Here is a 23,612-nt window from a genome sequence, read left to right as displayed (position 1 = left end):
ATTTTAGAATAGTTTGTTTGAAAGATAGAAAAGGTCTGGTCGATACAGTTTAGCCTTTCTTCAAGTTCAGCCGTCATGGTCTAATAGTTCAATTGGATCATAATTCTCGGTTTCTTCACACCCTATTTTAAAATTTATCTCACCAAATTACATTGTTTTATATTATTAATGTGCAACTTTAAGACCCAAACTGAGGTGAGCGTGCACGGTAGGGGAAGGTGGGGGCTCAGTACAAGCCTTTGTTTGAAATTTTCAAGTTTTAAAGTAGAAATTGAAAACACCGTTGTTTCAATGACGGTACAATCCCTTCGAAACATGTTCTGTTTACAATACAACTTTTGTATAGGGTATGGATTTCGAACGCTTTCACGCAATTGCATTCAGTAGTTTTGCGATACTTAGAAGGATTTTAGTTTCGTATTTAAAAAACAATAGTTATCAAATGAATATAATGTCTAAATAATATAGGACATTATGATCGACAATAACATGATTTATTACTTTGTGGCGGCAGAAGTACACATTTAAATAAATCCTTTCAAATTTTTGGGTTACTTGCTATTCTACGATATTTCCGAGCTACACATATTTGGTACAATTTCTTTTATTTCGATTCGGACTCAGACGGAGACAAACCAAGGGCGATACAAATAATAGATAATTGCATTATGTTTATTTCGGGAACTATATTGAATATCGCAGATTTGATTGGATGATATTAAGCTTTTACTTTAAGAGTTTTATAGTAATCTCGCACAATGTTTTATACTCAAAGTAAATATTCAATACGGCTTTTAACCATCCTATTATTATTGTTTAGCTCATTGTTTGACACGCATAATATTCTTCTCAATACTGTTACGTTGGAATGCGAGAGGTCTCCATAATTAATTTTTAACGAATTTTTAACGAGACACAAGCCTGGGTTCGTTTCCGTAAGGAACACAGACCAATTGACGAGTCTAGAGAATTTGAATGAGAACGTAAACCATGTTGAACAGTGGAGTTTGAACCAACAACAAGTGGTAATTACAAATATATAGAAAATTACTCACAAACTTAACAAGATAGGATACACTTTAAAACACGCTGGTCTCTTCCAACGGCGATATCCCTCAGCGGCCACGACCTTGATGACGACGATTCTCGGTCCGTTGTACCGCGAAATTCACTGGTCCTCGACGAAATTTCTCGCGATCCCAAAAACAGCAGTCACCTTCTTTCCGGCGAAGCTCCAAAATAGAAGACGGACTTCCAGCCACAATCGAGTGAAGCACAAGTCGAACTTCTCGCCGACTAAATATTACCAGAGTCAGTCCAAAATCAGCTTTATAGCCTCCAACTCCTGGTGTAACGAACTTCCTCAACGGAGACAGAAATTCTTCACCTTCTCCGAAAAAAATGACTGGAAAACTGTAGTTTCACAGCAAAGTCTTCTTCTGAATGGAAGTGTAGAATCAATCTTGTGTAGAATCAATCTCCGAAAAATGACTGGAAAACTGTAGTTTCACAGCAAAGTCCTCTTCTGAATGGAAGTGTAGAATCAATCTTGTGTAGAATCAATCTCCGAAAAAATGACTGGAAAACTGTAGTTTCACATCAAAGTCCTCTTCTGAATGGAAGTGTAGAATCAATCTTGTGTAGAATCAATCTCCGAAAAAATGACTGGAAAACTGTAGTTTCACAGCAAAGTCCTCTTCTGAATGGAAGCGTAGAATCAATCTTGGTATCGATATCTCAATCCCTCAGAAACTACTGGCAGTTGAGCACTGACGATATATAGTAGAATAGTATAATATGTGTCGCCGGCTGTATTCGTTCAGAAACTGAGAAATTCTCCGATCTTGGGCGGGTTTTTATACGGTTCGCCATGTCAAGAATCATCTAGATCTTTCTCGATACACCTGAGTAACAATTCGACCCAGTTTCTCTGTTCTTGGAAGTCCTTTGCATATCTCGCGAACATTCCAGAGAATCCACGAAGATGCGTGCACCGCGTACAACGGGATTTCACGTAAGCCGACGGGAACCCGAGACAAGCGTGTCATCATAAGGAATATACAAGAACAATCGTGTATTACTCATTACATAAATAACATTCTGATACCGTAACCCGACCTAATTTCTCAAATATTGATTTGTCACGTAGGCCACTTCAAATACTTTCTATATTATAACATTAGGTTTCTCACTAACAGTGACCAGCGTAACAATGGGCCCTCGTAACAATACGAACTTAATCACCCTGTTTGTGTTCCTGCTAAACAGTCAAACAAATTTAATAAAATTCAACAGTGAAACACATGACGGTGTCCGTTTATGCAAGGCGTTTAATACCGTAATTTTCAAGTCCGGAGCTCAACAATGGGAATCATAAAACATATTTTTGTCAATAATACATTCACTCCCTTCTAACTATACTTATATTGAGAGCTACACAATAATGTGTTATCTAGTTTGCAGACTCCAACCAGGGAGAAGTGCAACTTAAATTCAAGACGATAACCTGAACATAACAAGAATCAGTCCTACTTTAATTTGTATTCATAACTTTGTGTTGTCTATAAACCCTCTCTATTCAAGTTTTCTATCGGTTTGCATGACAGCATGTGGGCATACATTAAACAACAAGTTAGAGCAAGTTTGCTCATTTAAAATAAATCTTACAAAGAAGAACCAAAAAATAAGAACGCAACGTATGCAATAACAAGGCGTCTGACATAAACATGTTATTTGATGGATTTGCCCCAACGGATGATTCGTAGTCACTGCTGTACACCTACTGACCTACTTAATTAATGTTTCCATGGTAACCTCTTCACGTTCACTGACAATATTTGGGGGTACAATGAGCACCTGTTTGTTTAACTATTTCTATTCATTAGCTTAAACTGGCTAGGGTCATATATTATTATGCAAATGAGATATTTACGGGAATTTCAGGTGCATATTTTTTATTTTGACTTGCTTTAGAACATAAGTTGTTTGAATTAATCGTCTGTATAATGTAGGCGATGAATATTTTTACAGAAAACTATTGTAGAAGCAGAGTAAGCCTACTGTGTGTACTAAAGCGGTGATGATGTTATCGGTTAGAAACATAGACTGGATTCGATTGGCTCTCTAAAACCATACAGATGCATCTTTCTGAATAGGAGGGCGAAGGGAAGGGCAGTGGTGGGAACAGGTATAGGCTGTCTAAAAGGTGGAGGAGGTTAGACTAAACCAGTGGTTCCCAAACTGTTTTAAACGACCACCCCCTTCAACCATTTTGAACTGTCGCAATGCCCGCCCCTCCCCCTATCCCTTCCCCTCGACTTCATATTCAGTGGCCAGCTCACGGAATACCCCAAATGGCAGGCTAAAGGCCCGGTCACACTACAGCGATATTTTATCGGAATACGGTCCGATTTTTACGATTTTAGGCCGAAGAGTGAGGTTTGTGGTAGTGAATGTAATGAATGCAGTGGAATATTCGAATACCTACTCCAAATCTGAGGGGTTCTGGAACAGACTACATTCTAAAGTGACGTCACATCGAAAAACGATAAAAATCGGAAGAGAAATCGGATAGCTATCCGATAAAAGGAAACGGAGTCAATATCAAAAGTTAGGAGAGGGCTATTCCACATCGGAATGTCTCACCAGATAGCAAATCAGGTCCTTTATCACTGTGGCTGGAAGACCCGAACGAAAAACTAATTGTTTGATTCCTCCGGGAAAATCAGATAGTATTCCGATAAAAAATCGGTATAGTGTGACTGGGCCTTAAGATAGTGGCGATATGCGCTGATAAGTTACAAGAGATGTCTCTGCTACAATATCATCCAAACGCGAAAGAAATTGGACCTAGGGGTGGAGTAATTGAATTTCTAAAGCTTTTTGTGGATAATTTTGGGTCACAAACTTTATTGACCACCTAGATGGCTAAGTTATTGTGCCCTAAGTGATGTGTCGGAATCGCCAGGGACTCCCAAATCAGTGCCAATGCCCCCTACTCGTCCCCTGTACCCTATAGCGCCCCTGAGACTAGCAACGCCCCCCTGGCGGCAGGGACCAATTTAAGAACCACCGGACTAAATTTACTGAAGAGGATACTGAACTCGGGGATTGGGATAGAGCACTGATAGTCTAGAAAGTGAATAATCATAGATCTGATTACATTTTTTTTATGAACCGACCAAGCAATACTGCTAATGTATAAGCTGTTTCAGTGATACATTTTCCGAGGTTACAGTTATTCCTGGAATGGCATTGAAGATATGACATGCTGAATAATTTTCATTTATTTGGTATTTTATTGATGGTATTACTGAATAGTTTTTTCCCTTTCTCGGAGTGTCGGGTGAGGCGGATTGGGCGACTAAAATATTTCTTTCATTGCTTTAGTAACACGTCATACACTGTGGAACATATCAATTAATAACATTAACGTGAGTGTGTAAAGATGGAAATTTTAAACTCTTTATGAGGTTGGTCTGATAAACTAATGAAGGTGAGAAGAGTAGCGATATAGTAAACTGAATATATTCGTTGTGTAAACACTTTGACTGAGAAAAATAAATAAATTAAAGTATCAGCGAGGTTTACGTCTCTGTTTACAAAACTACACTTAGTAGGTCTATATAAAGAAAACAATGGACCTAAAGAAACAAAGAAATCACAAGTAACTGATAATGGAGCTGGAGATAATAAAGACAACCACCCGGTGACAGGAACAAAGAGGGTGATGATAGGGTTAGGGTGGGAGGAGGGTAAGAATATATTGAAAAGGGAAACTGCGAAGAACAAAGAGTGTAATGACGGTTAGCTGAGGGGGCAGGTAGGGTAACGATGGATTGGTAAACGGGAGGTGTCGGGTATGTATTGAGTGAAACCTTTGTACGAATGGGTTATAAGTGAGGGGTTGATGTGGGGGGGGGGTGGAGGGGAAATTCAATTACACTAAATTGTAAAGGGCAAAGCAGAGATGTCATGATCGAATCATATTTGACGTAATATAAATATGATGAATATTAAAGTATTTAGCAAATTTTGTTCAAAGTTATGAATTATAAAAAAATGAAGCTCACGATGACTTTTAAATTATTGTTTAAAGTTATGAAAAAATAATGAGAATAAATATAATTTAGCTCATTTGGTGTCAAATTGTATATCAAACTATAAAATAGAAACTTATGTAGTTTTAAATGGATTAAATATTAACCTCTCTAATTTATGAGATACATATTTGCCTTAATGATTTCATGGAATAGTAAAAAAAAAAAAACTTTTTAATTAACTCCATTACAATTATTTATTTCCTTTCTTGATAACTTTTACTTATTAACTTGTTTTGGTAACTATTTTTTAAATTGCAACTTTTAAAACTGTTTAATTGGTTGCTAGTTTGGTATAAATTTCAGTTTTACTAGAGTATTATAATCTGGTCACAATGTCTTCGGTTTTTAAGTATAGATTTATAGGTTTTGCTATTTTATTGCCATTATTTTGTTTCTTTTATATTAATAACGATTTTCAATCTCTTTTGTTGAACAACAAATTTTAAATAGATTGAACATAATTGTAAAGCAAATATCATTTTTGGTTTCAGCTTGAGAAGTCACATTTATTACTTATAAACTGTAAACCCTATTTTAAATGTTTATTAAACTCATTAGATTTATTAAAATCCAACTACCTTGTCTATATATGTCTTATTTTATCCTAATAAACATTCCTGTAATTCTAAAGCCTATTTAGTTAAATTTTAACATAAAAATAAACAAAGAACAGTTACACAACCCCGTCCACCCCGTCCACCCCTCTCTTACCAACACTCTTAAAATATTTCTTATTAATGCATTACATTTTGTTTATTTATCATAACATCCTACAAAATTCTTTTCACGATGAGCTAATTATTAAAATAAATTCAATTAAACTAATTGAATAACATCCTTGACATAAAAATACAGCAGACTTTACATTATATTATGTTAGTTTAATATTGATAACTTTTATCAATTAAATTAATTCCCTGTTTAACTGTTATGATGATTCTAACATCTACACTGGATTACTTACCACAGCTCCTTCAAGCTTGTACAATGTGAGGAGTAAGACAAGATGGCCGCCAACTCTCCATTAGTTAGTCTCCTGTCGCTGTCAGTGATCCGCAGCAACTGGAGAGAACTCAGGATAGAGAGAGAGAGACCAGACCGAAGGATAAGGTTCAGACCAGACTCATCAACTCTAGGAGAGCAGGCTATTAGATCCAGACAGGAAATAGGAATCTAGAATGAAAGAATAGAGTTACTGATAATAGAGTAGATAGAGATAAATAGATTGGATTTGGTTAGAATTAGAATAATTGTTATAATAGTATAAATAATAAAAATAATAAAAACGAAATAAAGATAAAGGAAAATAAAGCGATAAACTAAGACATTTAGGTCGTGTTTATTTGTAAGAAAGAATCAGTTATTGGAACGACAATATGGGGCTGATTTTAAGGGGAGACAAATATAAACAGGAATACTTAGAATAGATTAGAGAATAATAAGGTGGTAATGTAGGATTAAAGGGTTAGTTTAATTGTTTAACAATTAAATTATTCATTAAAGTTTTTTATAGCTAGTAAGGTTTAATAAAAGAAGAATGCGAGGCTACACATTTTTATTTATTAGTTAAGAGGTAACAAATCTCAATGACGGGTTGAGAATTTTATAAAAATTGGGTAAATAATAATAAAGATCATCTATCTGTTGAAGAAAACAATTGATCAAATTTATTTGTATTTTTATTTAGAACTTTCAGAAGATAATGTAATTTAATGTTATAGGAATCATGAAAAGGAAACTTCTACTCTAACTGATACCAGGTTTTTATAAAGTTTAAGGAGATTTGGAAGAATTATATTTAAATCAATAGGTTGTTTCTTATAATTAAAATGCAATTTAGAGAAGCAGATGTACGGTAGATCAAATTCAAGTTTCAAGAGAGAAGGTTGATGAGGCATAAACTCAAATTTTAATATACAAAATATTTAATTATTGATCCAAATCCGACTATTCTGCTTGAATTATAATTATTTCTAATTAATACGATTTGTTTAAATGATGATGTCCATTTGTGTTTTGTTATTAAATTTTTTCCTATGTTACGGTTTGAGTGTGACATAACTTCTAGTGGATTTTTTTTTCTCGAAATGTAGTTTTGTTCTTTCTTTGTGTTTGTAGATATTCCTAAATTGAGTAATGCTTATGATCTTAACTTTCTAAACTTTATCGTTTCTTCCAATTACATAGTACCATCCGCTTTTTACATTTTTTATTACAAATAATATTGTTATCTGGAAACACTTCATATCCTTGAGGGTTTAATTATACTAATTAATTATTACTTTTAAGTTTAATCCGGTTGATTGGTTCTTCATTGAAATATCGTATGTTACTATGGAGTTCATCGGGTGTGAACAGTTAGCGGAACACTTAACATTAGAGCTACGGCTCTGGTGAACTTCTGTTATTGAGTGTTGCAGCAGCGTAACAGAATTGGCGCACTTTCAATTTCAAAACCATTTTACTTTTTAAATATCATGTGGCCATAAATCTGTTGGCTTGGAAATGACATACGGTTTTTATAATTAAGTGGGCAAAATTAAGACAAAACCAGCTGTGAGTAGAACAACACGATCTAGTTGCTGCTGGAAAGACATGGACGAAAGATTCCTTTTTAATAACTATGTATTGCATGTGATTATGATTAGACTTAATTGGAAAACTGTTTTATAGAGGCTCAAAGCTCTAGGCCCTATACAGTATTTAACAAAACTATATATCACATTAAGTGTCAGGTATATTGTCAGGAGTAAAATAAAATAGAAAAAAAATAAAAATTAAATAGGCCTAACATTATTTCAGTCAGCCTGCTCGGTAAAAAGCTGCAGGTTTCTCACACGAGTGGCTCATATGTCCGACCTGGTAGATTTAGTAAGTTAGGTGATTACAATAATAATTGTGGAATGTTATAGATTGACTTGTATTCACGCCTATAAGGCTATATTATGTACGAGTAGGCTAAATCGAGTTGAACCATTTTCTGTGATTTAAATTTTTTGAAGGGATAAGAAAATTTCCAAAGTTTGTCTATGGATACTTTTTGTTAGCTAGAATGAAGCAATTGTTTTAGAAGTAAAGGATAGGCATCAGCTCACATAGAATGTTAATCGCTGGTTTTATTCTTCGCTTAAGTTAAGATCCCTAAAGAAGACTCAATGTCTCTATTGTATTTTATTCAATTCCTTTATATTTAAGATATGCTTTAACTTGGAATTTTTTGATAATCAGTCAACAACTATAGGCTAAGATTTGTATTATTTATTAGTAAGACTTGCAAAGCATGTCCTCTTGCTCAAAGTACCGTAGTAATTCTAGCTTTTCGCGGGTGATGTTTGAGATTTTTAACATAGCCTAACTCTATTACTAGTCTAAGGCAGATTTCACTGTTACAGGGTCCAAAAGGTCCCTCCAGATCCCAAATTTTCAAATGCTTTGTTTCAAAACAAATGACCTACCATTTGTAACTTTGACATCCCAATTATCATTTGTGAAAACGCAGAGATAAAAAAAAACTTACGGTTGTTACGAAATAAAAGTGAAACATGACACGAGTGGAAACTTTGCTATGGAAGATGATGAATGCATGTTAATCATACTTTCTTCTTTTTCATGTTTGAGGAGGAACTTTTTATAATTGTTTTGTTTTTAGAGGCGACTATTAGTACTATGGATCTGATATCAACCATCAGATTCATTTGTACAGCTGAAGTGCACCATTTACTGGAGCATGAAGACTTTTAAGGACTTGGACGGACAAAACTCATAAAATTTAAATGGAAAAATTCTTTTAAATAAAATATAAAAAAGGCAGGTACTTGAGTGTTTCATAGTTTATTAAATAACAACATTAGGCTATAGGTTAGAACCTATAGCCTACCTAAGTTTGGCATGGCCTTTGTACACATCCTAGCCTATGCCTCTATACCATACCGTCAAATTATCTCGCTGATCAATAATTACTGTTTTAACTATTCACAGCGGTTCCTCTCCATTAAACAATCCATCTTAATAACCACTCAACAAGTCAATGGTAACAAACAACTCCCACGAATATACTACGAACTCTGCAACTCCACTGATATAACACTAAACCATTCATTGTCAGTGATACTGATATATACTAGATGTGAACAGGTATTCAATAGCATGAGTCACCGATATTCATATACAAGTGTTTCCCAGCTGTTCGCGGGTGATGTTTGAGATTTGTAACGGACATTTTTGCGCCAATAGTAATAAATGTACGTAACGTTATACATGCCATGTGGAAACAGACGGTTTGTAAACTGACGTCGATTCCTTATGTAGTATAAGGAAGGGGTCGAGGAAGTAAATAATACAACGCAACCTATATCAAGTAGATCAAGCTATCATTGACATTTCCCCCTTAGCGGTAGGGTGTTAGTCCCCGTGCACCCCTCCCCCACCACCGGTTAAAATTTGGGCAAAATAGCATCTTTTGTACTCCTTCACCCACCTTATTATCTGCTAGTGGATGCATAAACAAACAATTCACACAACAGTTTGAATACCGTCTGTTTCAAATGATTGGAAGGAGTACATGTTTAATGAATATTAAAACCTACATGGAATAACATAAATTGAACATCCTTGTTCAGTCATACACATCTTGCAGACATATCGTGCAGACAAAACGTGTCTGTGGCAAGTTACATTTTTGTTTTTACAAATAATCACTTGATCATAATGAACTTACTGGAATAAACGTAACTACACAACTTTTTTTCATTCCTCCCCACCCAACCACCTTTGTAATTAATTCCATGTCAGTGCTGGATTATGCAGCTAAATCTTTGCAATCAAACGATGTTTTGTCTTTTCACGTACCTCGTAATTGCTCAAATCAAAATACTATGTCGACATTTCACCAATAATGTTAATAGTCAATTCATGTAGCCCCCCATTCTTTCTTTTTACTTAGTACCATCCTTATCAATAAAGGTTTATTTTTTTTTAGATGAAATAGTTGAAATTTATATAAGAAAGAAATCTTGATTTCAAGAAATGCAATGGCAATTTCGAGAGAAACGTACAAGTTTGAAATAAAACGCTAATATTTTTAGATGATAAGTCGACATTTTAAAAGTTTAAGTTTAAAAAAAAAAGAAATCGACATTTTACATGAAGGGAGTTAAAGAGTTCAAAATCAATCGAAGCGCTTTTAAATTCTAGAAAAAGTAGTTTAATAATGAGAATTTCGGTTATATTACAGATTGCAATTTTAAGACAAACTTGATTTTCAAGAAAAGGGTTTCAATTTTGAAAAAGGGTTGAAATTCCCAGAAACATTCAAAACTTTCGGGATAAAATAATTAACATTTTGATATGAAAATTTTGAAATTTTTCAGCGTTCCATGTGGTCACAGTAATGACAAAATGTGTACTGCTTGCTTAATTGCGATGCCTCCCGACCCCCTCCCAAACCAGTTCATTTTTTGCTCCCTTGTTACGCAAATCAAGTGATTTGTCACATGTACAGTAGATATGAGGAAGGGTGTAGAATATAAAGGAGGAGGTACATCTTGTGGCTAACTTGTGTATATTTCTGATTAAGTGCATAAGCGATAAGTTTGCCTCTCCGATCCTGAAAACGGATCAACTCTCCTGTAAGGTTTAGTACCCAGTAACGTGGGTTCACATTCCAAAATTCTCCCGATCAATTTAGGTAGGGGAATGAACCTTTATGGTCAGACTATAGGTGGCGAAACTTTTGGTGGTGTTGCCGTGGAGTCGTTGAATGCAATTACATTTAGAGGTCCTCGATCTGAAACGATTCTGAGGCGTAGTTAGACTATAATTTTGTCTAAACTTGAGGTTTTGCTAAAGAATACTAGTTTGAAGTTTGAAAACTGAAACTGACCGATGTTAAAATCACTATTGCATAATTGCATGGAAAATCAGACAGTACAGTCTTGCTCGTCCAGTTATTCGGTAAATAGCCGTTGGGCGGGCATATTGCCCAACCAGTTATTATTCCTATATATAGTAATGCCTGAAAAAGAGGTATACACTATAGCATGTTACCACATTTTAATATATAGCAGATGCATAGGTTATCTACTACTTGAAATCGGTTCACAGGACTAGGAGAATGGGACCCTTCTCAACCCCCATTTTAATATAGGATTTCAAAGGGGGGGGGGAGAGCAAATCCCAACTGATTTAAGTAGGTCCTACACTATTATGGAAAGGCTAGAATAGAAGTAACAATTTAAAAAAGGTGGCGGTGTGCTAGTTGGCCTGTTGAAGGCAAATCCCATGTATATCCGCCCCTGAAATTGCTTTGAAAATTCACGTTAAATGGTGCACTCTGAGCATAATTAGACTACAGTTAGGTCTTAAATTGGCTCCATACACCATTTTTGCCAATCAATACTTTTTTGTAAAGTCGGAGGGGGGGGGGGGGTTGGGGACGGGTGTACACCCGTAGCAGTGGCCATCTTATCAGCTAAATGTAACATTGCCTATCCCCCCCCCTTCGACTTCCATATCCTAGTGTACAACTTATAACGTTTCTGATTAATGTTGAAATACCCAAAATTTTCATCCCGTCATTTCAAAAGTTTTTAGAAATAAAAAAGTATTGACCTTTTTTCCAAGCTTGTAGTTAATCAATAGCCTATCCGGGCTGCGAATTTTTTTTTTTCCAAAACAGGTTTGCAATTGCGTGTAAATAGGCGCTCATGATTGGTCGAAAATGTTACGTCATCACGATAGAAACCTTCACTTCCAGGTTTCCAAAGTGTCTGCATCCATTCGTTGCAACCAAGATATGCCCGTTCAAAATTACCCGAAGCTATTCTTTAATATATGTAGATGTGTTTGGAATTGGTTCAGACATATTGAGCACACTAGTATGGTATGATCATCTACTTTGATGGAAGTTTTATGTGTAGGCATGCATTAATCGATAACATCGCACAGTGATGTTCGTACATGGTACATCACACATGCGCTGGTGGCCTATATGTATTATAACTGTCAACTGTGTACACAGTGCAGTGACAGAAAATATCATACTCAGTACACTAAACTGTTTGCGTATATTCATTCAAGACTCGTGAAGTTGATTTTAGTGTAGGCCTACCCATTCTACGAAACGAATTCCGATTGTGGAAGAACGGCTCACAAATCTTGAATAACGTAAACACGAACCCAATAGAATGTAGCGTATGTATCATAAGTAAGGTCAACATGTGATTCAAGCATTAAAAGTAGAGTTAGGGCGTTTGATGGGAAACCCCGTAACTAGACTTAATTAAGTGTCAGTGTGTAACTCAGTGCATGTCTACGAACTTCGAAGCCATGCCCATTATTGATGCTGACGTCACGAGCAATCTGATTGGCGGAAGACCACGCAATTGCAAACCTGTTTGGGAAAAAAAAAATTCGCATCATGGCTGAAGAAACTGTCTAAGACATGTTTATCTTGCTGTCTTGATGGCAATTTCAAGCTGCTGTACAGGATTCTATGAACGCAACATTAGCAGAAAAATGTCAAGGTGCAAATGATAAAATGACATTTTCCAACATATTGTTGAAGTCCTCACTTATTAGATCTAAGGAATTTGCCATTTTCGGTAAATTGCTATTATTTCAATTGGAAGATTGACCATTTATCTGAAAAATAGGGGAATTTCCCTCGTAGCCACGGAAAACGACTTGAACAAGTTTAATTTTCAAAATCAAAACAAACCAACGCCACAGTGTAAACAGCGTTTGAAGAATGGTACATGTATGGTTGTACAGTACAGTACTTCCATGTTTGTTTGACGTGATTCCCCGAAGCTACAGTACTGGCTTACGAAATATGAAGATAATGCAACACATTCCAGATGGTGAACATGATACTGAAAGAAACAAACGGAGTATAATACAATTGTCAAAGAAGAAATCCCACGTATCAGTTGAGTTCCTTTCATAGCGTTAGGCTATGCACGTACAAGGACAGGCTCACAGGCCATCATAACGTTCAACGTTATGGCTTAGGTCTTCTCTAGTCATATAACCTAAGTGCAGCCTAATTTAGGCCTAGTCTAACGATTTTAGTTACAATATTCAATAGTATGCAATGCCAGCATAAAGCGTGTCCTATGCTCAGCACAATGTAGGGCTAGTTGAAGGGGACAAACTAAAACGAATTACAGCAAATGACCGAATGACAATTGACTTTGTACAGGGTAAATTATCATTTGCGAATGACAGTGTTGAGAAGAGATAGAATGATTAACGGAGTGGAGTAAATGCGGTTATTGGTTTTCTGCGCAAAAATGATTTGAGGAAAATGGCATATTACGTGGTTGCAGGGTTTTGGTGTAATTTACGGATAGGAACCACAGGGAGAGTTTTTGTGTGAGAATGCGCTTGAGTGCTGTGCTTTTTACCTCTGTAGATTTATATAGAAAGATAACTGAAGCCGTTTCAAGATTATAGTATTGTTAGTTTCTAACAATTAATATCGGAAAAATGACGTTAAATTTACTTTTTAAAATCAGACTTACAATTTCGCTTACTCTAAGGTGCGTTTTTATCTTGTCCGTACTTTACTAGATACCCACGAGGTATGAACTGTGATATCAGGTTGAAGCAAATGTCTGTGCTGTCATTACTGTCATTCGTTTTAGTCAACGCAATTTTTTAGTGTGTACAACATATTGTCATTTGTTACAGTATGTGTAACGCAATTGTCATTCGTTTTAGTAACACCCTAGTTGAAGTATGGTGATGCATGCCTGTTATAGTTGGTTACAAGTTGAAGGGTAGGTTTTCCTTCTTGAAATAATTTGATCATATTATTAATTTAAAAGTGTTCTACATAATTCGCGAGATCATCCAACTGTCTGAAAGGTTTTAGCCAAATTAAGTCATAAAAACCTACTCTTAAAGTACTCTGGAGTTGTATCCTCTCCTGGGATATTGTGGATTTAAGTGCTAACCTGCCAGTGAGTAAAGGTCAAATGAAGCGCAAGGTTTTCCAAAGATTGAGATTCAATATTCCATATCATATACAAGCATTACTGTAGTGTTTTATTGGATCAACGTGGAACTGCTATCATGAGTGTTTCTTTGTTGTGATTATCCTTTTGTTTCTGAAGCCTTCTGAAATATCTAACAGGCGCGTATCCAGGATTTTCTAACCCGGGGGGGGGGCGCGAATTACCATCTAAGCAGAGCGCCACCGTCGGTTGGCGCGGAGCGTACAAGAAATTTTTGGTTTTGATACCCCCCAGATCACCGGAAATGGCACTTCTCGGGCTTGAAAATGAGCAACCAGATGTACACTTTTGCCTGAGAACCAAGTATATCCCAAAAGTTTTTTTCCATCCATAACCTTTTTGAAGATTTTCACCAGTCACACATCATGTTCGACCTGATTGCATGTCCTATGGATGATTGCTTTTGTAGGTGATTCTACGTCACCTCCCACAATATCCGAAAGCCCCACTTTTGAAGGTTTTAAGCCGATTATTTGTTGAGAATTTGAAAATTCCCATTTCTCGTGAATAAAAATCACTTCAAAAGATACCCATGATGTTGCACAAAATGCAATCTATGGACAACCAATATAGAAAAACCTCCTTGATCCCCTAACAGACAGGTCAACATTGCACGAGTAGAAGAAAGTATGATGAAGAATGTTGGTGATGAAATTTTGGAAAATTGCGACACAGTTAATTTCTTGGTGTAGAAATATTGCAACCTGTTATAATGGCTATTATAAAACTTGGCTGAAGGAAATGACAAATAGCAGATATTTCCTCCGATATCAGGTATATCGAAACCGAACGCTACACACATAGGCGTAGGTCCCGTAGGAGGCGGGGGCTGATATTGGCATTGATATGTTGAACGCGCGCGAAGCGCGCGAAAAATTTCGGCTTTTTTCGGGCAAGTCGTTACAGCCCCAAATCCAATTTGGCTCCTACGCCTTTGACTACACACATAAACAGTTTTTTGAGGCTGTTCATCGTGGAACATGCATTTCAATGCTCACTGATATGATCTTATATCTGCTGTTTGCTTTACAAATTCGAACAGGCGTGTAGCGAGTAATTGCCAAGGGAGGGGCGAAGCCTGTAGGCAAACTATCTAAGCGAAGCGCCACCATGGGTTGGCGCGAAGCGTACAAGAAAAATTTTGGCCGAAAATGCCTCCCAGATCGCTGGAAATGACACTTCCCAGGCCTTGTAAGTTGCATCTAAGCATTGTCTATTTTGAAATTACTAGCGATGTCATAAAGAAAATTTGCATGGGGGGGGGGGCGGTCGCCCCCTTCCCGAAATGCGTCATGTTCCCCGACGACGCGGTCGAGTTCAAGACCAGCCACAGTTGGTTCCATATAGCACAATTGTACTACAATTTATACAATAGTTTAAGGCGTCCATACACACACACGCGTTATGATAGACCATATATAGTATTTATATAGATACATTAGTGAGAGAGGAAAAATGGAAACGTCAAAAATGGAGTTGTCGGTGTAAGGGGTAGGGTGAGGCGCACACCCCCTCCGTAATCCTTGATCTGTCACTGGCTACCCTGTGTATATAATAAGGATCAGCGCTTTATCTATGACTGTTCCTCTTTCTCTTCCCGAGGTCTTGGCTCTCTTCTACTCCCTCCTTTTCTCCTTTTTCTCTCTTTTTTTTTTCTTTTTCTTTTCCCTTCCTTTCTCTCCTCCTTTTCTTTTTTCCCCTCGTTTTTTCCCGTTTTTCTTCTCTTTTTTTTCTCTCCTCTTTCCCTTACCCGGGGGGCGCGCGCCCCCAACGCCCCCCCCTGGATACGCACCTGTCTAAATAACTAATTTGATTTCATGTTAGTGTTTCACTTTTGATTTAGAAGTTACTGAGGCTCTAACGGCTCCAAGATGTAATAATTCAACCGTAGGAAGAAACCCTCTAGTAAATATGAAGACGGAGACTGTACTGGACTACTGGAGATCAGGACCTATGAACCTATCAAGCTTCTTTCAGTATCCTACACTTCTTGATGCACAGAGTTCCATAGGAATGGTAAGAATGAAGTAATCTGGTTGTTGTGACTTTATTCACCAAAACTGCTGGCTACCGCTAGCAAGCATGGTTAAGGAAGTTAATTTCCCGTGCCACTAGTTATCAATAACATGTCATGATAACATTTCTTCCTTGGATATTTGAGAGCTAAATACTGTTTAAAATAAACACATTTAGAGGGCATTCAAACATATACAAGCACTGGTATCCATTAGGGTGGTGAGCACTTGCCCCCACCCCCCTTCCCCATAGGCTCCACTAGGGCTGCAAAATCACTATCAGAGAACGTTAAATATCTGAAAAGTGAAAATGCCTCAGCTAAAGTCCGAAGGGACTCCCACCAGGGCTTAGATTTATACTTCATAGAAATCACATTTTTCTCTCTAACATGTATTTACATGCACTTTATGCTTAGTAGAAGAGGACAAGAAGTCTCAGAGATGTTACAGAGCTTTTCTGAAGTCCCCTGCTAGGGCTCAGAGTAAAATCAGATTAAGTATTTCCATTACTGACATGTCCTCATGTGCTCAAAATTGCTAGCAGATTCCAGAAACTATGTGAAAATAATGAAGATTTGGAGAGCTTTGCAGTACCCTTGTAAGTCCAGCCACTATAAATAGAAAACACAATTGGAAATACTTCCTACTAATCTGAGAATGTACAGCTGTGAATAAAGAATTGTCACTTATGCTTGTTTAATTTTTAAACATTGCTGAGCCAGTCACTGCAGTTGGTTTTAAGAAATCTAATTGGTCTCAAAACTGATCTACCTGCAACTTCACCGACTTAGTACTGTGGCTTAAGAAAAATATATAAGTGACCCCAAATTTCAAAATTTTGAATTTGTTTTCTCAATATTTTGAATTTTTATCTCAAGATTTTCACCTCAAAAGTCAAAATTTAGTCTTTTTCATCTCAAAACTTTTTAACTCAAAATTTTGAGGTTATAAGTGTCTTCATCTGCCAAATTTGTAGAAAGAACTCACCATATTGTATGGCTACACTCTTAAAATTGTTGGGCAAATTATTGCCCAACCTGGGCAATTATTTACACAACCGTTGGGTCCGTATGCCTCCTGGTTGATGTTGGGCAAAAAAGTGCCCAACTAAGTTGGTTAATGATTTTGCCCAGCAAACGGTTAAATAAATACCCAACACCTTTGCCCAACACCTTTGCCCAACGCCTTTACCCAACAATGTTGGTCAGCGATTTGCCCAATGGTTGTGTAAAACCTTTTACCAATGGATTTTTCTTTACCCAATGATTCTTGCCCAACAGCTAGTTAAAAATAATAGTGGTTGGTTAACTAATACAATACCAACATTGGATTGTAACATTTTTCATACAACTGGGTTTATTTAATAGGTTATAAAGCTTAAACAGAGAATGATAAAGAACAAACAAGTAATACATGTTTTTCATACTTTTATTTTTTAGCCAACTTCAGATTGTTCCTCCAGTATGAATTCTCACAGCATTCAGTGCTTGACTTCTATTTACCTAGTTAAATGATCTGTAACTTCCATCCAAAGCAATATTTTCATAAACTCACAATGGGGATAAACACATATCAACAATATTAAAGCTGAAAATATTAGCTATCCATATTTTGCCATTGTTTACTATATTCAGTTCTTGAAATGTGTTGACCACAGAAGACCTCCTGTATGTTGACATCAACTACACAAGGCACAGGTGCAACACACAATCATGTACAGCTAATGTTGGTCTTTTTCAAGCAACTCTGGTCTTAATAAGTGAATATAATATCACTGATAATTTCCAACATATAGTCAATTGAAGCTAACCATTTTATGTTTTAAACAAGGACACACAAACTGAAAAATATTGATACACCATTGTATCTGCAATTGCTTTAACAAGGAGCCAAGGCATATTTTGCTAACATTTTGATTGTGCTTAGATGATTGATGAACTGTAAAATTTAAACATCTTTTCAAACAAAAGCCAAATGGTTACACATCCCACATTGATTCTACATACTAGAAATAAAAGCAGCTTCAAGATCATAATTATAAGTGATCATAGGGACACTGCTGGCACCTGATCTGTTAAACACACAAAATTAAATGTTTGTTTGATATACCAACCCTGCCTCAACCTTTCACAACTGTATACAATAACAAATCTACCCCCACACCCCCCCCCAAAAAAAAATACAGATTTTTTGTAGGTACAGTTTGCCAAGGCAAACAGTTACTATTTCCCTTTAATATGTAAATATATATGAAACTAAAGCAACCTTAAAATGTAAACATGTCAGGTTAATACCGAGAAAACATTTGAAAAGTTTGTTGCAAGACACTTTGACCCTTAAACACTTGCTACGAAAGCTCCAAAGGCACTCAGTGAACGACTTTTGATAAAACCAAGTTCATATACCTCAGCATGGAAAAACTCCCAAACCCCCTTACATTGAGTTTGGAAGTTAATGTCCAACACATAATGACTTTAAAACAAATAGTCTACTGCCGTTAGGAGTGAGGACTGCATTATTGGATGTCTCTCAATTATCACAAAAAAATGCTGAGGGGAACCTTTGCTCTCTCCTAAGCACAGAATGAATAGCTGTGGTCGCTCATCCTTCGATATTGTCTTGCAGTAGTCCTCTAACACTTGTCACCGACTGCAAATTAAAGAAAATAAACTCCTCGAGTTGCAAATAAAATGTAACAAAAACAGGTGGATAGACAGAGTTTTAAGACTTCTGCACAATGCTATGATACTGTGGACCAGTATAATTAAAAGAAAAAACAGGTCAGGAAAGGCAACATAGTTATCTTGACAAGGTTTTCAAAGTGTAACGCCCACCCCATTAATGTCAAATGACCTTTCCCTTGCACTATCAAGTACCGGATCACTTCATTATTATGACCAGGGTTTACATACCGACGATGAAATTTATTGAACCTTCCCCCATTTCATCACTAGTGTAATTTAAAAAAAATTGCCCTAGTGGCTTCTAATGACCTCTGACCTCTACTATAATCAATGGGATTCATGTACTCATGTTGGCAAACCTATATGCATCACATATGAGATTCATCTAACTTTCACTCTTTAAGTTAGCATATTTACAAGGTTTTAAGTGTTTGGCCCTTGTTAACCTCAAATGACCTTTGACCACTAGCACAATAAGTAGCATTCTTCTGCTCACTATAAACAACAACACACCAAGTTTATGAGGTTAAACAAACTTTCAGCTGAGCTGGTATGAACCAAAAGGTGTACCACCAAAAGAATACCAAAAAATATATATAATTAATGATTTTGCTTACTGGCTGATCGTCTATGAATGCTTGAAGGCAACTAGTCACCGTAGTAGATCCGCTTTTCTTTGCCAGTCCTCGAAAAAGCAATGGCAACAGAAAGAAAGCTTAGTTCTTCTTTTCATCTGTAAAAGAGATTAGGGCAAGAAATGAGAATGCTTGCAGATATAAACGACAAAAACATTAATAAGGCACACTATAGTCTGACCATATTAAACTTCAAGGACTGAGGATAAAATTCAAGGGATCTACACCGCCCTAAATGTGCTCTACAACTTTATGCTCATACACATTAATAACAGCAACATGAAAGTTAATGTGGCATGTGTACTCATAGGGGACCTACACATTTGTATTAGAAGACTTAAGTACCTACCCTACACACTAATTTCAAGCCAAATTTTATAAGATTTTGAAGGAAAAAAATAAAAAAGCCCATAGTATGTGCTAACCTTTCATTGACACAGTCGTACTAAAATCTGAATACAATTGTCCAAAGATTTTTGGAAAAATCAACTTCTAGACGTTTTAACATGTTTAATCTTCCTGCTCATAAAACATCTTGAGAAGAGTACACAACACAACAAGCTAATTTCTTTTCCTCAGCATTGGAAAAGTATACACATAAGGAATCCATCTCATTGGCCATTTTCAAGTTTGTGCTTATCGACAGTAGAATTAATCCAAATATTATATTCAATTGAGCATTAATGAGTAAACAGGGCTAATAATGAGGTTTTCAGTCATCTCTCCTGCTGACAAAAAATATTTCACTTGTTGAGAAATCAACAGGAATTATTCAAACCCTTTGTGGAACCTACAAACAACACTGATACATGTCCAAGTGACTGTCATTGAGTTAATATTATAACAGGGCTGGGTCTCACTTCAACCACACACAAACCCGAACGCGACTACAAATAAAATAGTAGCCAGTTAATCATATTGAGTGCAATGTTTGGAGAAAGTTTGCAGAAAGGTTCAGAAGCCACCATTTGACATTAACCAGCTGATTTGGTCCTTTCAGATCAGTTGATTTTGATAGATTTTTAAAAAGTAACAAACCACCAAAAACATATTTTGAAGGTTAATCCAAATATTGACCCATCTTTACAGACATACTGGAAAGAGAAACTACATTGTCATGGCATAAGCTCTGAATGAAGCTAGCTATGAATTCACAGGCCATGACTATATAATAAATTTGGCTTACCATCAGTCAGTGCATCCAACGTCTTCTCAAAATGCAAAAAGTTCGGCCAGTTTGGGATGATCGCCTGTATAGCACAAAATGTCCATTGTCAAATATCCCACTCTGTTGTATAATTTGTTGGCAGTTGGTTTTTGTAATAATTCGAAGTCCTGTTCTACCTGTAGGAAAGAGAAAAATATGCAAACAGCATTATAAGCCTATAACATTACTAGCGCTGATGTTCTATGCTATACTAATATTATTATAGCCTAGAACTCATTAAATGCCAGGCCTATAACTTAGGCTACTTTGAAGTTTGAAAAACCCTCGAAGTTCGGACACCCCTAACGAATGCATAATTTCACCATGGCACAAATACAATAGGATCAATTTGACGAAACCTATGAAGCGACTTTTTTTCTAACGAGAATGTTTCTTCTGCCATCGATAGTATCATTTTAAAAGAAGTGTGAACAGATACAATTCTGGAGCATTTTAGTGCTAAAGTGTTCGAACTTCGAAGGGTCCATTATTATACTACTGTATGTACGTACTACTACTAGCATTAACAACGTACGTGTAAGTCTAACATTAGGCCTAAGTTATGACAGGCTAGGTCTAACGTTAAGCTAATAAGGGTTCATGTGGTCATTTGCCATATAAAACTAAAAAAGGGAGTACAATTTATTATTTACAACGAAAATGTGCTACAATGAAACCTTGTCTAGCCAAGATATAGGCTAGAGAGACCTGGTGCGTACGCATAGCTTACCGTAAGTTGACAAGGATCTGCATTACACAGGCGTTCGCAACGTTAATACAATGTGAGTAACTTAGACCTAGTTACACACTTGCGGGCGCGCCTGTGGAGCCTTTCAATCGCTTCACTACAAGCTAGCCTAACGTAATACAACTATGCTGGAAATACAATTAGTATTAGAAGCCTTTACGTATGCCTGGTATAGCCAACATGTAGCACCGAGAGAACGAACGATCATTCGATACCACTGGTATGTAGAGATCGTAGTGTTCGATGCACACACCAAGCAGAGGATTGTTTTTCTTTACGCTCACCTTCAAATGTAGCACATAACTCTGGCATTTCCCACCTCTTGAGTACTGCGCTAACAAATTCGTCAGCCATTGTGTAAGTTATAACACGTTCACTATATACGATCTACTCATGATGCATGCACATCGCGCAGAGTACCAGTATAGTAATGGCGCAAAAATGCTGGTTTTTGCACAACATTGGGCAAATCAAGCTGGTTTGCCCAACAGAAAGTAACAATAAACTACATCTTAATTTTTGCCCAACAAAGTTTACCCATATCAGTTGTGTAATTTCTTTTACTCAGTTGTTGGTTAATATTTACTCATATTGGGCAATGCTTTGTTTGCCCAACCAGTTTTGCCCAACAGTTTTTAGAGTGTATTGACCAGCTGAACAGGGTACTTTATAAACCTTTGGTGATCTAAAATCTAGAAAGAGACTCCCCCCCCCCCCCGAGAGTGGTGTAACTAGGTCAATGTAGCCAATGCAATCTCCAGAGGCCTGGTGCCATTAAATGAAGAAAAATAATATAAAAAACCCATTCACAAGCTGATACACTAAATTAGATACAATTATCTCCTGATAAGTGGAAACTCAAAGACATTCTGTCTTTAATAGGAAAGAGAGGTGCGAAATCTCACAAATTTCTCAGTCAAGCCCAAACCATGCATGGTAGGGTTTGTGTGAGGTTGGACTCTCCTTTGGGAGCTCATTTATATCACTGCACCACACATTTATATGCCACTTCCACTAAACAACGGACAATCCGGTTCAAGTTTGATGCTTAACTGGCTAATTGTTTTTACACTTAATACCTGGTTATTGGAAACTGAAGTGTACTTTCACTCCTCTGTATTTTTTTCTCTGTGATTGTTCATGTATACATGGTAGTTAGCCAGAGACTATTTCTGACTGACATTCTCAATGTCTCCTATAATTAGGACTTAAATCTCATTGACATCACTTTCTTTTCTCTTCATTAGGTTAATTATGAAGCGAGCTGTTAGGGGATCACCTATTCCACCTGTAGTTACCAGTTTTTGATGGAAGTCACGTTCATACTGTGCTGACAAGGACAATGAATGGTTCATCATCTGATATTTCCTCCATGTGATGGTAATCACATTAATGGTAAGTGTTGAACAGTATTGATAACGTTTCAAAGATGTGTGGTAGATTGTATGGATAGCGTCGCAGATCTAGGAATACTCTTTTATCTCCATTCACTCGCACTAAAATAATGTATATAAAGTTTTAACTCATCTTCTCAAAATACAACTGACAGGATTACGCCCTAGTAAGGACATTAAAACGATCGGATTCTTGCTGGATTAATCCAGTACTTGGTATGTTTGTAATGACCTTGCTACAGTATGACACAATAGCTACCTCAACACCCTCTGGTACATTTTACCATTTGCCAAACTGAAATAAAAATTGCCTTCTAGACTCATATGAATAAAGTCTTCTAGAACTCCTGACACTCCCAGAATTGTAAAACTGGAAGACAACTTGTTGGTTTATATGAAAGTAGCTTGGGTTACCTACAAATATGTCTTCTGTTGAGGTACTTATTTTCTTCAGATTAAAATAAAAAAACTTGAAATACCATTTTAGATATTCCATAATGCTGTAGAAACATTAAAGAAGTCAACTAAGTCTGTATTGCTGAGCTTTGTGTTAGAAGTATTTGTAATGAACACTCCATCAAAACAAGAACACCTTGATTAATTTAGGTAGGTCACACATATGTCACACAACTATGGATATAATCTTGAAATTTAATGTGTTATGTTTGTTATGATATTTATTGACTGTAGTACAGTAGAGATTACTGTTTTTAGCATTTGCTTAAATATTGGAAATATGATTTGAAATATAAAATTGGACAGTAGAATGCAAATCAACTCCACCTTTGATATTCATCTCAAAGCTGTCTA

At 36.5% G+C, this 23,612-nt stretch overlaps 1 protein-coding gene and 1 long non-coding RNA gene across 5 annotated transcripts in view; both read right to left on the bottom strand.

The window, feature by feature from the left end:
- The window catches only part of LOC139970061 (uncharacterized), a 126,865-nt gene that overhangs the window by 24,695 nt on the left and 78,558 nt on the right, over positions 1 to 23,612 (bottom strand). The window contains exon 5 of the mRNA XM_071975693.1: positions 6,067 to 6,275. Coding sequence (XP_071831794.1) covers positions 6,067 to 6,275 — 209 coding nt within the window. The remainder of the gene's footprint in view (positions 1 to 6,066; positions 6,276 to 23,612) is intronic.
- On the bottom strand, positions 18,485 to 22,053 carry LOC139970142 (uncharacterized). 4 transcript variants are annotated; one of them, XR_011794044.1, is made up of 4 exons: positions 21,693 to 22,053; positions 20,640 to 20,797; positions 19,436 to 19,551; positions 18,485 to 18,783 (listed from the first exon to the last, which is right to left on the bottom strand). It is a non-coding gene; the product is annotated as an uncharacterized lncRNA (long non-coding RNA). The 4 variants fall into 4 exon arrangements; XR_011794046.1 differs by having other exon boundaries at positions 21,662 to 21,693; XR_011794045.1 differs by lacking the exon at positions 21,693 to 22,053 and adding an exon at positions 21,589 to 21,628.

This window comes from Apostichopus japonicus, chromosome 7, assembly GCF_037975245.1.
Source record: "Apostichopus japonicus isolate 1M-3 chromosome 7, ASM3797524v1, whole genome shotgun sequence".
Classification (NCBI taxonomy): Eukaryota; Metazoa; Echinodermata; class Holothuroidea; order Aspidochirotida; family Stichopodidae; genus Apostichopus; species Apostichopus japonicus.
This window is presented reverse-complemented; position numbering and strand designations above follow the sequence as displayed.